The 20,025-nt window shown below is 46.8% G+C and overlaps 1 protein-coding gene across 3 annotated transcripts in view; it reads right to left on the bottom strand.

The window, feature by feature from the left end:
- Nucleotides 1–20,025, bottom strand: part of rfx3 (regulatory factor X, 3 (influences HLA class II expression)) — a 576,400-nt gene that overhangs the window by 267,336 nt on the left and 289,039 nt on the right. For all 3 annotated transcript variants that reach the window (XM_070881253.1, XM_070881273.1, XM_070881264.1), the window contains one exon: nucleotides 5,998–6,077. In XM_070881253.1, the coding sequence (XP_070737354.1) occupies nucleotides 5,998–6,077 (80 nt within the window). The remainder of the gene's footprint in view (nucleotides 1–5,997; nucleotides 6,078–20,025) is intronic.

Raw genomic sequence — 20,025 nt, 5'->3', positions numbered from 1 at the left:
AGAAATCTGTCTGTTCAGAGTGATCCCGCAGCAGCTCGAGATGGTGTAATGTCATGTGACATAGAAACATAGAAAATAGGTGCAGGAGTAGGCCTTTCGAGCCTGCACCGCCATTCAATGAGTTCATGGCTGAACATGCAACTTCAGTACCCCATTCCTGCTTTCTCGCCATACCCCTTGATCCCCCTAGTAGTAAGGACTACATCTAACTCCTTTTTGAATATATTTCGTGAATTGGCCTCAACAACTTTCTGTGGTAGAGAATTCCACAGGTTCACCACTCTCTGGGTGAGAAGTTTCTCCTCATCTCGGTCCTAAATGGCTTACCCCTTATCCTTAGACTGTGACCCCTGGTTCTGGACTTCCCCAACATTGGGAACATTCTTCCTGCATCTAACCTGTCTGAACCCATCAGAATTTTAAACGTTTCTGTGAAATCCCCTCTCATTCTTCTGAACTCCAGTGAATACAAGCCCAGTTGATCCAGTCTTTCTTGATATGTTAGTCCCGCCATCCCGGGAATCAGTCTGGTGAATCTTCGCTGCACTCCCTCAATAGCAAGAATGTCCTTCCTCAAGTTAGGAGACCAAAACTGTACACAATACTCCAGGTGTGGCCTCACCAAGGCCCTGTACAACTGTAGTAACACCTCCCTGCCCCTGTACTCAAATCCCCTCGCTATGAAGGCCAACATGCCATTTTCTTTCTTAACCGCCTGCTGTACCTGCATGCCAACCTTCAATGACTGATGTATCATGACACCCAGTTCTCGTTGCACCTCCCCTTTTCCTAATCTGTCACCATTCAGATAATAGTCTGTCTCTCTGTTTTTACCCAAAAAAATCGGACCTTCTACGCATGTGTGAATTTTTTTTGCCATTTCCTGCGTTTCTGGTCAGTTGTCAGGGAGCGACTGCGCATACGTAATACACCCAGGGCGGAATCACCCATTTTTAGATTGCATTCACGATGGAAGGAGGTGGAAGCAGGCAGCAAGCCAGAAAGTTTAGTAACGAGGCCAACGAGTCCCTTGTCACTGCTGTGGAAAGGAGATCTTGCCCACGCTTCAAACAACGACCTGGGTCCTGATGATGCCACCCAGTCGCTCGCCTCGAAGCCGTTGCACATCTGTGAAAGCTCGCCCTGGAAGCTGCAGTTAGCATGCTCCAACTCCTTTTATAGCCCCGACCTGCAGGCATGTTCTCTCACAGGTCGGGGTGGCCCATGATGTTCCAAGGCTTGGCGCTCCAGATCTTTTTATAGCCCCGACCTGGTGCAGCAGAGGAGCGGGAAGCTCGTGGCGGACTTGCTACGAGTGATCGGGGTGGAGGAGTGATGATGGATCATGACTGAGATTTGGTGGGTGATCGTTGACAGAGGTTCGGCGAATGTTTGGTGCGGAGGGAGATTGTGGCGGAAGTGCGGCAAATGTTTTTGTGGCGGAGGAGCAGTGAGGAATCGTGGCGGAGGTGCACTGAACGAGGGTACGGGGACCAGAAGAGCTGAGGGCCCAGGGCCAGCATAGGCCTGCCCACACTGCGATATGTGCGCGCACTAGGTCTGTGCAGCAGAACAGTCGTCCTGGTTAACCCTTGCCACTGGATAAAGGCCTAGCTTTGTCAAGCCCGTGTGGTGGCTGATGTGCAACAGTCACCACACATTAAAAAAATCCACGCACAGGCATCTTTCACTCCCTCAGATGGAGTTCAGGACTGGAACATCAGGTCCTTCATTGAAACATCTGTGAACTCATGTGGAAGCAAGTCATCCTCGTTCAAGGGACCACCTATGATGATGATGGAAAGGAGATGGGCGGAATTAAACAGGAGGGGTGCAAATAAACCTCTCCCACCGGTTTTTCGTCACATTTGGACCAGCATCGCTGAGGTGGTGTCTTATATCGACGATATCCGAAGGACCCACACCCAATGCCACAAGCGGTTCAATGACCATTGCAGGGTCCTTAAAGTAATATTTTTATTGATGCACTCCTTCATTATTTAAATTATAATTCTGACACATGCTGGTATAGGTAGGCTTAGTGTCGCACCTTATTTGCCATGAATAACCTTTACACATTATTAAGATTGCTTTCTGAGATCTTCGATTCTGCACTTCGATGTCTTCCTCATGAATCACGTGCAAGTTCCACGGCAATTAAACAGAGGACTGTATTAAATGCACACAGTTTGGTATAAATGCTTTCATGGCTATCTGTGTGTGCCACAAGAGCAGATGGGCTCTCTGATAACTATTCCCATTGTCATCTTTGCAGGGAAAAATGTCCCACAATCGCCGGGAGCAGTGGCACACAGGTGGTGGTCCAACCAGAACCATGCCTCTGACAGATCTGGAAGAACGAGTGGCTGGTCTGATCGATGCCTCAGGGAGGGCAACTGTCTGTGGGGTGCTGAGCCCCTGTTCGAAATCAAAGGAATGTCCTGCAAAATCTCCTGGCTAGGTTGGGGCAATGTGATATGGTATCTCTGGACTAGGGTTGGGGCAATGTGATGCAGTGTCTCTGGACTAAGGTTGGGGCAATGTGATGCAGTGTCTCTGGACTAGGGTTGGGGCAATGTGATGCAGTGTCTCTGGACTAGGGTTGGGGCAATGTGATGCAGTGTCTCTGGACTAGGATTGGGGCAATGTGATGTAATGTCTCTGGACTAGGGTTGGGGCAATGTGATGCAGTGTCTGTGGACTAGGGTTGGGGCAATGTGATGCAGTGTCTCTGGACTAGGGTTGGGACAATGTGATTCAGTGTCTGTGGACTAGGGTAGGGGCAATGTGATAGTGTCTCTGGACTAGGGTAGGGGCAATGTGATACAGTGTCTCTGGACTACATATAATGGAGTAGCGGCGGTCCTTCAAATGAACCTGTGCTATGTGACCTTACACATGTCACCCTGCCCCCTCCCCTGCTGCTAACCACTCATCTGTTGTTTTCTATTTTCAGATGAGGAGTCGCATGCGCCACATCCTCCAATGGAAGCCTCCACCTCAGGCCATCAGGAGGAGGGGGACGAGGGCGAGGAACCTCAAGGAGAGGAGCAGACCGAGTAGCCTATTCCGGGGGGGGGGGGCCTAATGCACTCGACACCTCTTTTTTCTCTGGACAGCACCTCGTCCAAGGAAGAAACTTTGTCGGGCTTTGAGCCATCCGAGGCCGTAAGTACAAGTGGCATGCAGCAATGCACTACTGGGGTTGAATCCTGTATGCCGTCTCTCCAGAGGGCGAGTCGGCAAAGCCTGTCTGACGACAGACAAGCAGGCACACACCTGGACATGGTGGGATTGTCCAGGGAGATCGTCCAGTTCACCAGACAGCTCCAAGAGGTATTGGATAGATTCCCGCAAGCATTGTGGCACTATCTGCGCATGTGACAGAGATCGAGCCAGATTGTCCGTGCGAGCCGCGAAACCACCGAGGCTGTCAATGCCCACGCACAATTGATGGCCTCCATCTTTGACACTCCAGTCCCCAGTGTCATAGCACCCAGAGCGATATCACCCGTGAGTGGCGAGGCCTAGCAAGACGCTCGCCACTCAGAAGCCGGGCCTTCCATACCCCGAGCTTCTCCAGTGGATCCACACATAACGTCTCGATTGTCTCTCCCCCCAATATAGCAGGATTCTGGCCGCCATGCTGCACAACGTCTTGTTGCCAACTTGGGTAGGATCATGATGAGAAAGAGGGGGGTTAGGGTGTGGGGGGGGGGGGGGAGCCCAGGTAAAATGACGTTCGGTGCAGGGGTTGTTGTTTCGTTGTTGTTGCTATTTTACAAAAGTTTTAAAAGTTTCCCAATTCTGTTAAGTTATAAAAGTTCACAATAATGTTTAATAACTGTTATTCAAGTTACAATGTTTAATAAATTATTTTGTTTACCTTAACCATTCCTGTGGCATGTCTCATTTGCAGAATAAGAGGGGGAATAGTCAACATGGTGGGATAGAGCTGGCAGGCAATTGTGCCGTTCACTGTTCAAGCAAAACGTTGAATTATGAGCTGCTGACGTAAGGCTTTTGCAGTAGCGAAAGCTCCATGAAGCCTCCACTGTGGTGGTGGGGGTGATGGCATGGGTTCCTCGCCAGGCTCCTTTTACTCGTCCTCCCCTCTCTCCCGAGGTGGTCCTGCAGTCCCCAGTGGCTAATCCTGTTCCCTCATGATGGCTAAGTTGTGTAGCATGCATCACACCGCAATGCACTCACAGACCTGCTGAGGGGAGTATTGTAGGCAGCCTCCATCGGAAGCACTGCTTGAGCACTCCAATTGTCTATTCGACGATGTTGCGTGTGGCTACATGGCTCGCATTATAGCGATGCTCGGCTTCTGTCTGAGAGTTCCGGAGGGGGATCATGAGCCAGGTGGCAAGACCGTAACCTTTGTCCCCCAGCATTCACCTCTGGCCTTGTGCTTGACATTCAAACAGGCATGAAACACTGCTCTCACGCAAGATGAAAGCATCATGGATGCTCCCTGGATATTGGGCATTTACTGCCATGATGCGTTGAGTATGGTCGCAGACGATCTGTACATTCATGGAGTGGAATCCCTTTTGGTTTTGGTAAACCTCTGGATTGAGTAAAGGTGCTCGCAGGGCGATGTGCATACAGTCAATGACACCCTGTACCTTGGGGTCGCCAGCAATTCGTCCAAAACCTACAGCCCTCTCATTCTGTGCCTCATTGGTCATTATGAAGTCCATCCTGCATGCTTACAGTGCAGTAGTCACCTGGCGAATGCAGCAATGTATAGCATACTGCGAGATGGAGCAAATGTCCCCTGTTGATGCCTGAAAGGAGCTGAAGGCATAGAAGGCAAGTGCTGCAGTCACATTCACCTTGACGGGCAGTGCAGTCCTGTTGCTGCTGGTAGGCTGTAGGTCTGCCTTTATGAACTGGCATATCTCTGTGATCACCTCTTTTCGGAAGTGCAGCCTTCGAATGCACTGTGGCTCAGAGAACTGCAGGTATGAGCGCTGTTCCCTGTAAACACATTAGGGGTAAGGCTTCCTCTTCGATTACACTCAAAATGCTCATCAATAAGCCTTCTTCCAGCTCCACGTTGCATAGAAAAAGCAGCCAGGAATAATGGCTGACTATAGCCCCCATTTTTGTAAATATCCTTAAATATCCTTTAAAACGAACGATAAACTCACATTAAACTTCACTGTGTAAAACACAGTCTTCCTTCTCCAAATCCTTTAATGCACTGAACTTGTACTCCGTTATCAAGATGGCGCCATTTGCGCCCTGGATCCGACCGATTTTTTCCGGTGGGTTTCCGGGCGGACGGTAAAACGGACAATATCGACGAATTTTCTGCCTGGGGCGATAGTGCAGCGTTGCACGCCGACTGACATCATCCAAAAGGTGAAAACATTGGACAGGTGCTAAGTTTTAGCGTCGCTGCAAAACCACCGCCGAAATTTTCGACTGGGCGCAAAATTAGTTTTTGCACTTCGCCCAGGCGAAAAACCGATCATAAACCCTTCGAAAATCTAGCCCGATATGTTTATAAAATGTTTTAGGATTCACTTTAATGTTGTCTGCTAATTTTTTCTCGTAACCTCTCTTTGTCTCCCGTATTAAGTTTTTAAATTTTCTCCTGTATTTTCCATAATCTTCATGGTTATTAACTGAATCTTGCTCTTGATGTTGTCATAAGCCTCCTTTGTTCTGGCTTATTATAACTTTTATTTCCTTTGCCATTCAGGACACATTATCTTTGGATGGCCTACCTTTTCCCTTGAAAGGAATATGCTTAGTTTGCACTTGAACTATCGATTTCCTGAATGCCCTCCATTGTTCCATCACTACTTTAACTTGCAATTGGCTTTTCCAATCTACCTGTGTTATTCTCCACTAAAACACAAAGTAAACTGAGAAAGTAAACTGATGAAATTGGCACAAAACACGCAACAGCAAATTGGCAGCCTGATTTACACCTTGCCTGATTTTCAGTTCCATTGACTTCATTATCAGAAAGTGACTCACATAGTTCCATTGGTGTAAACAGCATCAGTCCCTTCCACATACTGCACCTGTGTTGGGTAGACATGCTGCACCTGTTGTACCTGAAAAATAAACAAACAGCACTTAATTTTTATAACTGTAACATCTTAAAAGTTGTGTGTATGTCCAGCAGTTCCTCTCAATAGGAGAACTAACCTACTTTAATACTTAATTCTGTCACAATTTTCCATCATGCTATGTTCTTCACTCTTGCTGTTACGTTTGAATTTTCTCATTCATTTCAGGGCAGCTCAGACAAGCTTAATCTTTTATAGTTAGGTGGCACTGGCAGTATTGCATTATTTATACTTCTATATGAATGGCTGAAGATGATCACATAACATGGGAGGCATTCAAGAGGGAAAGACAAGGAATTTAGGTTAAACATGTTCCCACAAAGAAAAAGGGTTGAACAGCCAAATTTAGAGCACCATGGATGACGAGGTGCAAACAGGGTGCGATAAGGTATAAATAAAAGAGAAGCTTATCATGGAATCATAGAAAATTACGACACAGAAAGAGGCCATTCGGCCCATCGTGTCCGTGCCAATCGAAAAAGAGATACCCAGCCGAATCCCCCCCTTCCAGCACTAGGTCCGTAGCCTGTAGGTTACGGCTCTTTAAGTGCACATCCAAAATGTGATGAGGGCTTCTGCCTCTACCATCCTTTCATGCAGTGAGTTCAAGACCCCCACCACCCTCTGGGTTAAGAAATGTTTCCTCATCTCCCCTCTAATCCTTCTACCAATTACTTTAAATCTATTCCCCATGGTTATTGACCCCTCTGCTAAGGGAAATAGGTCCTTCCTATCCACTCGATCCAAGCCCCTCATAATTTTATATACATAGAAAATAGGTGCAGGAGTAGGCCATTCAGCCTGTCGAGCCTGCACCAGCATTCAATATGATCATGGCAGATCATGCAACTTCAGTACCCCATTCCTGCTTTCTCTCCATACCCCTTGATCCCTTTAGCCGTAAGGGCCACATTTAACTCCCTTTTGAATATATCTAACAAACTGGCCTCAACAATTTTCTGTGGTAGAGAATTCCACTGGTTTATAATTCTCTGGGTGAAAAGGTTTCTCCTCATCTCGGTCCTAAATGGCTTTATCCTTATCCTTAGACTGTGACCCCTGGTTCTGGACTTTCCCAACATCGGGAACATTCTTCCTGCATCCAACCTGTCCAATCCCGTCAGAATTTTATATGTTTCTATGAGATCCCCTCTCATTCTTCTAAATTCCAATGAATATAAGCCTCGTTGATCCAGTCTTTCTTCATATGTCAGTCCTGCCATCCTGGGAATCAGTCTGGTGAACCTTCACTGCACTCCCTCAATAGCAAGAATGTCCTTCCACAGATTAGGAGACCAAAACTGCACACAATATTCCAGGTGTGGTCTCACCAAGGCCCTGCAGTAAGACGTCCCTGCTCCTATACTAAAAACCCTCGCTATGAAGGCGAGCATACCATTTGCTTTCTTTACTGCCTGCTGTACCTGCATGCCTACCTTCAATGACTGATGTACCATGACACCCAGGTCTCGTTGCACCTCCCCTTTTACTAATCTGTCACCATTCAGATAATAATCTGCCTTCCTGTTTTTGCCACCAAAGTGGATAACCTCACACTTATCCACATTATACTGCATCTGCCATGCATTTGCCCATTCACCTAACCTATCCAAGTCCGCCTGCAGCCTCCTAGCATCCTCCTCGCAGCTCGCACTGCCACACAGCTTAGCGTCATCTGCAAACTTCGAGATATTACATTCAATTCCTTCGTCTAAATCATTAATGTATATTGTAAGTAGCTGGGGTTCCAGCACTGAACCCTGCGGCACCCCACTAGTCACTGCCTGCCATTCTGAAAAGGACCCATTTATTCCTACTCTTTGCTTCCTGTTTGCCAACCAGTTCTCTGTCCACGTCAATACATTACCCCCAATACCACGTGCCTTAATTTTGCACACTATTCTCCTATGTGGAACCTTGTCAAAAGCCTTTTGAAAGTCCAAATACACCACATCCACTGGTTCTCCCTTATCCACTCTACTAGTTACATCCTCAAAAAACTCTAGAAGATTTGTCAAGCATGATTTCCCTTTCATAAATCCATGCTGACTTGGAATGATCCTGGCACTGCTTTCCAAATGCGCTGCTATTACATCTTTAATAATTTATTCCAGCATTTTCCCCACCACTGATATCAAGCTAACCAGTCTATAATTCCCTGTTTTCTTTCTCCCTCCTTTTTTAAAAAGTGGGGTTACATTAGCTACCCTCCAATCCATAGGAACTGAACCAGAGTCCATGGAATGTTGGAAAATGACCACCAATGCATCTACTATTTCTAGTGCCACTTCCTTAAGTACTCTGGGATGCAGACTATCAGGCCCTGGGGATTTATCGGCCTTCAGTCCCTTCAATTTCCCTAACACCATTTCCTGACTGATGAGGATTTCCTTCAGTTCCCCCTTCTCACTTGATCCTCGGCCCCCTCGTATTTTCGGGAGGTTATTCGTGTCTTCCTTAGTGAAGGCAGAACCAAAGTATTTGTTCAATTGGTCTGCCATTTGCTTGTTCCCCACCTGATTCTGACTGCAAGGGACCTATATTTGTCTTCACTAGTCTTTTTCTCTTCACATATCTATAGAAACTTTTGCAGTCAGCTTTTATATTCCCTGCAAGCTTACTCTCATACTCTATTTTCCCCCTCCTAATTAAACCCTTAGTCCTCCTCTGCTGAAATCTAAATTTCTCCCAGTTCTCAGGTTTGCTGCTTTTTCTGGCCAATTTATATGCCTCTTCCTTGGATTTAACACTTTCTCTAATTTCTCTTGTTAGCCACGGTTGAGCCACCTTCCCTTTTTTATTCTTACGCCACACAGGGATGTACAATTGTTGTATTTCATCCATGTGATATTTAAATGTATGCCATTGCCTATCCACCGTCAACCCTTTAAGTATCATTCTCCAGTCTATCCTAATCAATTCACGTCTCATACCATCGAAGTTTCCTTTCTTTAAGTTCAGGACCCTAGTCTCTGAATTAACTGTGTCATTCTCCATCTTAATGAAGAATTCTACCATATTATGGTCACTCTTCCCCAAGGGACCCCGCACGACCAGATTGCTAATTAATCCTCTCTCATTACACAAGACCCAGTCTAGGATGGCCTGCTCTCTAGTTGGTTCCTCAACATATTAGTCTAGAAAACCATCCCTTATACACTCCAGGAAATCCTCCTCCACAGTATTGCTGCCAGTCTGGTTAGCCCAATCAATATGTAGATTAAAGTCACCCATGATAACTGCTGTACCCTTAATTGCACGCATCCCTAATTTCCTGTTTGATGGCAGCCTCAACCTCCCTACTACTGTTTGGTGGTCTGTACACAACTCCCACTAATGTTTTCTGCCCTTTGGTGTTTCGCAGCTCGACCCATATACCTCAATTAAATCCCCCCTCAGCCTCCTCTGTTCCAAAGAAAACAATCCCAGCCGATCCAATCTTTACTCATAGCTAAGGTTTTCCAGTCTTGGCAACATCCTCGTAAATCTCCTTTGCACCCTTTCTAGTGGAATCACAACCTTCCTGTAATGTGGTGACAAGAACTGCACGCTGTACTCAAACTGTGGCCTAACTAGTATTCTATACAGTTCTAGCATAACTTCCCTACTCTTGTATTCTATGCCTCAGCTAATAAAGGAAAGCCTTCCATATGCCTTTTTAAACTGTCTTATCGACCAGTCCTGCGACCTTTAAGGATCTGTGGATATATATTCACACCTTTCCATATCCTCCCATGTATTGTGTATTCCCTTGCCTTGTTGCCCTTCCCCAAATGCATTACCTTACACTTTTCCGGATTTAATTCCATTTGCCACTTTTCTGCCCAACTGACCAATTCATCGATATCTTACCGCAGTCTACAGTTATCTTCCTCACCATCAACTACGCGGCCAATTTTTGTATCATCTGAAAATTTCTTTATCATGCCCCCTACATTTAAGTCTAAATCATTAAATAAACTACAAGAAGCAAGGGACCGAGTACTGAGCCCTGTGGAACCCCACTAGAAACAGCCTTCCAGTCACATAAACTCCTCTCATCCACTAGCCTTTGATTCCTGCCACTGAGCCAATTTTGGATCCAATTTGCCACTCTCCCTTGGATCCCATGGGCTTTTACTTTTTTGATCAACCTACCTTGTCAAAACTCTTGCTGAAATCCATGTAAACTACATCAAATGCACTACCCTCATCGACCTTCCTTGTTACCTCCTTAAAGAACTCAAGCAAGTTAGTCAGACACAACCTTCCCTTAACAAATCCATGCTGACTGTGCTTGATTAATCTGTCTTTCTAAATTAAGGTTTATACTGTCCCTCAGAATTGATTCGAGTCATTTGCCCACCACCAAGGTTGAACTAACAGGCCTGTAATTGCTCTGTTTATTCCTTCCTCCTTTTTAAACAATGGTACGACCTTAGCAGTTCTCCAATCCTCTGGCACAACTCCTGTAGCCAGGGAGGATTGAAAAATGATGGTCAGAGCCTCCGCAATTTCCTCCCTTGTTTCTTTTAGTAGCCTCGGATATATTTCATTGGGTCCTGGCATTTTACCTACTTTCAAGGTTGTGAAACCCCTTAAAACTTCCTCTTACTTTGTTTAACCCATCCAATATTTCACTCTCTTCCTCCTGAACTTCAACGTCGGCATCGTCCCCCTCTTTTGTGAAGACAGCCGCAAAGTATTCATTTAGTACCTTACCCACATTCTCCACACATAGATCACCATCAAAGAAAACCCAAAAATATTTTAGAATTACATAAAGAGCAAGAAGCTAACTAAGGAAAAAGTAGGGCCTATTAGGGACCAAAATAGTGATCTGTGTGTGGAGGCAGCGGATCTGGATAAGGTACTTGATAAAGGTATCTTGGTAAAGGTAAAAAATACTTGGATGGGCACTTAAAGAGCCGTGATGTACAGGGCTATGGGCCTAGTGCTGGATAGTGGAATTAGGCTGGGTAGCTCTTTTTCGACCAACATGGACACAATGGGCCGAATGGCCTCTATCTGTGTTGTAATTTTCTCTGATTCTATGGTTGTCCAAGCCCTGAGTCCAAGGTCTCTCCACCATTTTCACTGCTGCTGCTTTTGAATTTTCCTACTTCTGCCCGCTTCCCACTACTGTCACCAACTGGCCTGTTTATATTTGGCACGTCGGACCACCAGCCTCCTCTTTCTGTTTGCAGCCATCTCATTCTGATTTTAGGCCTTGTCTACCCACTGCCTTGCTCACTTTCTTTCCCTATCCCTCACATTACTATATTCTTCAATTTTGAGGGCAAGTGACTCTTCACCTACCCAGCCGTTTCAGTCCACCTAACCCAGACCTAGTTTTCTCTCCTCATTAGTATCAGTGGTAAAGCCTCAATCCATTCAACTTGGGCCATGTGCCTTCATCACTGCTGACATCCAATGCAGACACCACGGACCCCAAGTAAGGACACCATGCCTCTCACAGACGATATAGGGTCCAGGAGGGATGAGACATGCAAGGTAAGCATTGAATACTAAAACTCTAAAAGACAGTATCCCAAAGCAGTGCTGGGGAACATGCTTCTAGTCTTACTAACAGCTGGAAGCTTGAGTTGAAAAAGCATGGGGGATGGGAATGAAGGAAGGGAGATGGGGTGATAAAGGGGACAGCAGAGGGTGTGGCAAGGGGGGGAAGTAAGGGTACTGATAATAGGGAAGGGCATAAGGAGAAGAATGGGAAACAAGGTCATGGCTGACGAACTTGATTGAATTTTTTGACTAAAGTAGTGGACAGGGGAATGTCTAAGGATGCAATTTATCCAGAAAGCATTTGATAAATTCCCTCATAACAGACTATTAGCCAAAGTTGAAGCTCATGGAATTGAAGGCAAATTATTGTCCTGGTGAGGAAATTGGCTGAATATCAGGAGTCAGAGGGTAGGGATAATGGGTATTATCCTAACTAGTGGTGTCCCGCAAGGGTCTGTTTTGGGGCCGTAACTATTCACCGTATTTATTAACGACTTAAATGATGAGATAGAAAACTACACATCTAAGTTTGTCGATGACATAAAGATAGACAGCATTGCATACAATGTGGATGGAAGCATAAAATTACAGCGATATCAATAGATTAAGCAAATGGGCAAAAGAGTGACAAATGGATCAATGTAGGCAAATGTTAGGTCATCCACTTTGGACCTAAAAAGAATAGAACTGGATATTTTCTAAATGGTGAAAAGCTAGAAACAGTGGAGATCCAAAGAGACTTGGGGGTCCAGGTACATAGATCATTAAAATGTCACGGACAGGTACAGAAAATAGTCAAAAAGGCTAATGGAATGCTGGCCTTTATATCTGGAGGACTAGAATACAAGGGATTAGAAGTTACGTTACAGCTATACAAAGCCCTGGCTAGACCACACCTGTAATGTTGTGAGCAGTTCTGGACACCACACCTTCAGAAGGATAATACCGGCCTTGGAGGGAGTGCAGCGTAGACGTAACAGAATGATATCTGGACTCCAAGGATTAAATTACAAGGAGAAATTACACAATAGAGGCTTGTATTCCCTCAAATTTAGAAGGTTAATTGGTGATTTGATTGAAGTTTTCAAGATATTAAGGGTAACTGATAGGACAGATAGAGAGAACTAATTTCCACTGGTTGGGGAGTCGAGGACGAGGGGGCATGGTCGACAAATTATAGCCAGCTCTTTCAGGAGTGAAATTAGGAAACACTTGCATCATGATAGGCAGTCCCTCGGAGTCGAGGATGACTTGCTTCCACACTAAAAAGGAGTTCTCAGGTGACTGAAGAGTCCAATGCGGGACCTACAGGTGGAGCAGGTGGTGGCTGAAGGAACGGGTGGGTGGGGGGCCTGGGTTGCCGCGTGCACCTTCTGTTGTCTACGCTTGGCTTCAGCTTGCTCTCGGCGAAGAGACTCGAGCTGTTCAGCGCCTTCCCAGATGCTTTTCCTCCACTTTGGGCGGTCTTGGGCCAGGGATTCCCAGGTGTCGGTAGGGATGTTACATTTTTTCAAGGAGGCTTTGAGGGTGCCCTTGATGCGTTTCCTCTGCCCACCTGGGGCTTGCTTGCCATATCGGAGCTCCGAGTAGAGCGCTTGTTTTGAGAGTCTCGTGTCAAGCATGCGGACGATGTGGCCCACCCAGCAGAGCTGATCGAGCGTGGTCAGTGCTTCGATGCTGGGGATGTTGGTCTGAGAGAAAACACTGACGTTGGTGCGTCTAGCCTCCCAGTGGATTTGCAGGATCTTGCGGAGGCAGCATTGGTGGTACTTTTCCAGTGTTTTGAGGTATCTGCTGTGAAGAGTCTATGGGCTAGAACCTCCACTTTTGTCTGGCGTGGGCGTTAAAAATGGGTTTTCAGATCGCCGGTTTCTCACCCATTCTCAAAGCACCTAGTCTCCATTTTGGCAAATGGGTGTTACCACGAGCGATATAAAATGGGTGGTAGCATTAAATGGCTTTGACCGTCTGCCGTAGTGTGGCCTTCCTTAGCAACGGTATGGCAACGCTTGATTCCCGCGATTCAGCAGGTCAAGGGTCATCATGACATGCGCAGAAGAGGAGACAGAGAGAGAGGAAACTCAGAGGGACTGAAGGCGTGTCTGGGTGTGGTGTGACTGCTTTGGGAGGAAGGAGGGAGACTTTAGAGCTTCACAGCAAGTAGGCAAACAAAAAGTAGCTGTTACCAGCCACATATGTGCCTGAATAATGGAGAGAGAGGAGGCATCACAGCACACTGTGGAGACTGATGCCGGAGAGAGGTGGGAGAGGAGCACATTGGAGGGCGCAAAAGAGCGAGGAGGTTCTCGGACGAGGCAAGTGCCTCCCTCCTGCAAGAGGTCGAGTCATGCTGGGGTGATTTGAGACAGGGAGGGCGTGGGAAGGCCACCCCAAAGGCATACCAGATGATATGGACCGAGGTAGCAGAGTGGTCTCGTCAGCGACCAACGAGGTACGTGAGGGCAACCAATGGCGCAAACGATGGAACGACCTTGTGGGATCTGCAAGAGTAAATATTGCATTGATTTACATGTACTTATTTATATAATTTGATTTGTAACAGTCATGAGTGACTATCAGCAGATGTGAGGTCTTTCACTTTTACCGGGAATGTTTTACTCAAAGCCTGCGGTCACGGTGCATGTCTTTAGGAAAAAATGATAATTATCATAATAATCATGATTACATCTGTCGGTTATGTGTTGTATCAGTGTCTGTGACAGTACCTAGCAATAATATCATGCAATGATCTCATGCCATGTCATCCTGTCACCTTTTACAGAAGAAGCTATTGACGATGACGTCCGTGCAGAGGCGAACAGGTGGGGAGGGGGGGCGGCCCACCAGTCCCCAGTGACGTCACAGAGATGGAGGAGCGGGTGCTCACACTCGTGGGGAAGCACGCCCGGACAGCCACGGACGCATCTACAGACCCTGAAGTGATGCCACGTGCGTAAAGCTTACATCAATGCGTCATGTAGTCAATAAATGCCACACCCACTCATATCCGAACAATCATATATGATAGATGATTTCTAAAATTGTCACAGAAATAATGATGGCCTAATGAAAATCAGTGCAATGCACAATGTGTTGATGGTCATGAAATGTGATGTCTGTGATGATTTTGAGAGCGGTGGTGCTTTTGTTGTGCATTTGCTGTGTGTAGCGCTGGACTCACCTTGGACTGGCCCTAGCATCCACTTCTCCTCTAATAATCTTTTTGTATTTTTCAGCTCAGCCAGCAGCGCGTTCCAAGGCAAAACCACAGAGGCCAGAAGGTGGGGGCGTGGGGCAGGAGTCGGTAGACGATCCTACATCTGGTGCTGAGGAGCTCCAATTCTCACCCGTCAATCCGCTGGGTCTGTTCTCCACGGATGAGAGTGCGGACTTCGAGGAACCTGCATCGCCACGCTCCAGAAGCCATTCCACCCCAAGGTCCTCTGGTCATTCCCGCCTCCACTCTGGAGGTACCGGCCCCAAGCACCTCGCCACAGGGCACCCTATTTGTCCCCAGGATGGTGCCAACCCCAGGAGATTCCGTGGACGCGGCTGGTCTGTTCCACGAGCGCCACATGAGAGCAGAGAGATGGTACAGTTGTCCAGGAGCACTGTAGACATTGGTGACCAGCTCATCGAAGCATTGGGGGGCATATCCTGACAGCTGGCCACCATGACCGAGTACATTCCGCGGATGGCGGAGGCCTTGGATGCGATAGCCAGGAACACTGCTGTCACAGGCCTCCCAGTGGTCCGAGTGCGGCACACCATCCCTAGGTTCCGCACCACCACTGCAAACAACAGAGGAGAGCAAGGACCAAGATCCTGCTTCTGCATCAGAGAATGTTGCCCCCTCGGCACCCCCCGCTCCCGTACCCGTGCAATGACTGCATCTGCCTTCATCCCCCCACCGCCCCCCCCAATGAGGCACCGCCTGAGGAGCCCCTCGGCCAGGCGCCGTGGAGCGAGGAGGGGAAGGGATACAAGTGGGGAGAAGAAGGTGGGGGGGGGGGGGGGGAGGGGGGAAGGAGAGTGAGGTGCATGTCCGCAGATGATAGCTGTGTTATATCTCCATCTGGGTGTATGCAATTTGTTGCAATGTATGGGGGCTGGGGACCACGCTCCTGTTTTGCCTTTGTATTCTGTGTTGCTGGACATGTTGAACATGCAATTTATGTCCATGGTGGAAAAAGTGAGGTGTGAGCGGGGGTTGGGTGTTATTGGCTGTGATACTTATGATTTCAGACCAATGTTAGTATAACATTTTTGTTATTGAACATAACCTTGTTGCACATTGTCTCAGATGGCTGCACCGTTACACACTGGTGATTCCTCAACATGAAAGGGTTAAATAAAACTTAACTTCAATCAACGTAAACTTTAACTGGCACCAAGCTGATGGGCGCCATTGATGTCTGAGCTGCACACACATAGCAGTGTGTCAGCATTGTCATTCACATCAACGCTCTTTCAGGCAAATCGTTCAGATAACAGCTCCTCACATAAGAGTGGGATTTAAAAAATACCAGCCACACCACTGGCATTCGTTTTGTGGGCGTTTTTTTGGGCGAGCGATATTATGGGCGATGTGTGCGAGGTGGTGAAATTGACGCTGGGCGTTCTCATGGCCGCCAGTTTGGGTAAATATGCTCTTCACGACAAAAAAAAAGTGGGCGGGCGGTATTATTGAACCTCAGTGATAAATCAATGTGGAAATTAACGCTGGGTGATATTATGGGCGTTGATTTCGCCCATTCTGATGTTTCCGCCAATAAAAAGTGGGCGGGCGGTAATATTTTTTCCCGGCGTTAAGCACATGGGGAAAATTATGCTCGACGATAAGTTTCCTAAAAATGGGCGTCAGTTTCCATCTTGTGGCTAAATGGGCGATATCTGGGCGTTATACGTCATTTCAGCGGTAAACTGGGCATTAAGCATGCAAAAAAAGTGGAGCTTCTAGCCCCTTGTCTTTGAGCCACATCGAAGAAGGGCGGGTATCACCACTGCTCTGTAGACCTGGCTTGGTGCCGGGTTTGAAGTCTTGGTCTTCAAACACTCTCTTCTTCAGGCGACTGAAGGCGGTGTTGGACCTCGTCGTCACTGTCTGCCCTTGTTGACAGTAGGCTCCCGAGGTATGGAAAATGGTCCATGTTGTCCAAGGCCTCGTAGAGGATTTTGATAACCAGGGGGCAGTGGTGTGTGGTGGGGGCAGGTTGGTAAAGGACCTTTGTCTTATGGATGTTTAGTGTAAGGCCCATGCTCTCATGCACCTCTGTGAAGGTGTTGACGATGGTTTGGCGTTCAGCCTCTGAGCGTACGCAGACGCAAGCGTTGTCTGCCTACTGTAATTCGATGACAGAGGATGGGACGACCTTGAATCTGGCTTGGAGGCGGCGGAGGTTGAACAGATACCCGTTTATCCTGTAATTTAGCTGCGCGCCAGTGGGGAGCTTGCTGAGGATGAGATGGAGCATTACAGCAAGGAAACACTTCTATACCAAGTGTGGTAGAAGTTAGGAATTCTCTTTCACAAACAGCAATTGATGCTAGGTCAATTGTTAATTTTAAATCTGAGATTGATAGCTTTTTGTTAACCAAAGGTATTAAGGGATATAGGGCAAAGGCAGGCATATAGATTTAGGTCACAGATCAGCCATGATCTCATTTAATGGTGGAACAGGTTCGTGGGGCTAAATGGTCTACTCCTGTGCCTATGTTCCTATGAAAGGGATGAGGGAAGAAGAGATGAAGGGAGCTGGGTGAGTAGAACAAGAAGTCAGAGGGGGTAGAGGGACAAGTGGTTCAAAGTGAGGGGGTGGGATAATGAATGTATAGAAATGAAGGTGGGATGAAGAGGAGAGAATGGTCAGGAGAGGGGATGAGACAAAGTCTCCCTGGATTGGTAGCCAACCTTCCACAACCTTCCTTACTAAAACTTCTCACTTCAAGTATATGTTTTTTTCCTTAGCCTCAGTTCAACTCTAGCTTTTTTTTAAAAAAAAAAGAAACACCCATGCCTGATACCCATATTTTTAAAATCTTGCTACAGCTACTGGTATTTATGTTTCCTGCTCCTGGTCTGGTGCATTTTAGTCCCATTCCCAGTGATTATGTTCAAGTACAGTTCTACTGTTTTTTTTAAGTCCTGCTCTCAGTGTTTGTGTTTCCTTTAGTCCCATTCCAGCACTGCTGTTGTTTTTTTTTTTAAAAAGAACACCCATTCCTGGTAAGTCCACACGCCCTGAAATTCCCATGTCAAAAAATCTGATATATATTAAAAACCTTGCAACTGTGCGCATATCCTGTCGACAAAACCTTACTTCCCATTGATAGGTTATCGTACTTTTGTGTCAACTTTTCCGCTTATAAATTCCTATGTCCCATCCCTACATCTATATTTATATTGGAATCTGCCTATGTAAATGGTTCATGGTGTAAATACATTCCCCCTGCCAGCTGTGCATCTCGCCATCAAAGAGGAATGGAAGATCGGGCCACTGCAATGCCAGCATCAGCCCCCAGGTAAGTATTTAAAGGGGGCCGGCCAGGAATCGGGTCGGGGGGATAGGCAATTGGGTCGGGAGTGAAGATAGAGGTCGGTGGCAATTGTGGATTATCGTATTGGGGTGGGTTGGGGGGGTGGGGGGCAGAAAGAGACAGACGGTGGGGAGGAAGCGGTAGCAATCAGGGCAGGGTGAGTGGTGGCTGGCAGAGGTCTGCGTGCTTAAGACGAGAGATTGGGAGCAGCACTCCTGCTCCTCCCAGCTCCACATTCAGGTATGTTTTAAAATCTTACCTTGCTGGTTGCGGCCTGCTGCGGTCCCTTTAAGGACCGCCTGTTAGGCTGCGATGGACCTGGATTTCCTCAATGCAGCTGGCACCCTCAGGACAAGCCAATATTAGAGAGGGCTTCAAACATGTGTTAGGCCCCTTATGCAAAGGTACAAACGCCTGTTTCAGGTGTGCGTCCTGGACGCCTATTTTTTGGCCGATACTAGTATGGCAGGCAGCATACTTACAATTTGTAACGAACATGCACTTCCTGCCTGCTATTTTGGAGGCTGTGAATGGCTGAATTTCTTGACGCTCAGTATGTAATATCATGGAAGATCCACTTTACTCTAAGCCTTCTTCACTCTTCTTTAAATTGGATAAGGGAGAACCAGTGGATGTGGTGTATTTGGACTTTCAAAAGGCTTTGACAAGGTCCCACACAAGAGAGTAGTGTGCAAAATTAAGGCACATGGGATTGGGGGTAATGTATTGACATGGATAGAGAACTGGTTGGCAGACAGGAAGCAAAGAGTAGGAATAAACGTGTCCTTTTCAAAATGGCAGGCAGTGACTAGTGGGGTACCGCAAGGTTCAGTGCTGGGACCCCAGCTATTTACAATATATATTAATGATTTAGACGAAGGAATTCAACGTAATATCTCGAAGTTTGCAGATGACACTATGCTGGGTGGCAGTGTGAGCTGTGAAGAGGATGCTAAGAGGCTGCAGGGTGACTTGGACAGGTTAGGTGAGTGGGCAAATGCACAGCAGATGCAGTATAATGTGGATAAATGTGAGGTTATCCACTTTGGTGGCAAAAACAGGAAGGAAGATTATTTGAATGGTGACAGGTTAGGAAAAGGGGAGGTGCAACGAGACCTGGGTGTCATGGTACATCAATCATTGAAAGTAGGCATGCAGATACAGCAGGCAGTAAAGAAAGCAAATGGCATGTTGGCCTTCATAGCGAGAGGATTTGAGTATAGGAGCAGGGAGGTCTTACTGCAGTTGTACAGAGCCTTGGCGAGACCACACCTTGAGTATTGTATGCAGTTTTGGTCTCCTAATCTGAGGAAGGACATTTTTGCTATGAGGGAGTGCAGCAAAGGTTCACCAGATTGATTCCCGGGATGGCAGGACTGACATATGAAGAAAGACTGGATTGACTAGGCTTATATTCACTGGAATTCAGAAGAATGAGAGGGGATCTCATAGAAGCATATAAAATTCTGACTGGATTGGACAGGTTAGATGCAGGAAGAATATTCCCAATGTTGGGGAAGTCCAGAACCAGGGTCACAGTCTAAGGATAAGGGGTAAGCCATTTAGGACTGAGATGAGGAGAAACTTCTTCGCTCAGAGAATTGTGAACCTGTGGAATTCTCTACCATAGAAAGTTGTTGAGTCTAGTTCGTTGGATATATTCAAAAGGGAGTTAGATGTGGCCCTTATGGCTAAAGGGATCAGGGGGTATGGAGAGAAGGCAGGAATGGGGTACTGAAGTTGCATGATCAGCCATGATCATATTGAATGGTGGTGTAGGCTCGAAGGGCCGAATGGCCTACTCCTGCACCTATTTTCTATGTTTCTTTTCATTGTAATTGCCCTAACTCTCTCTTTCCTGTACAGGTCTCCTCCACCAACCTCATTGCTGGCC

The sequence above is a fragment of the Pristiophorus japonicus genome, chromosome 1 (assembly GCF_044704955.1).
Source record: "Pristiophorus japonicus isolate sPriJap1 chromosome 1, sPriJap1.hap1, whole genome shotgun sequence".
NCBI classification, from domain to species: domain Eukaryota; kingdom Metazoa; phylum Chordata; class Chondrichthyes; family Pristiophoridae; genus Pristiophorus; species Pristiophorus japonicus.
The sequence above is the reverse complement of the archived record's forward strand: the minus strand, read 5'-3'. Positions and strand labels throughout refer to the sequence as shown.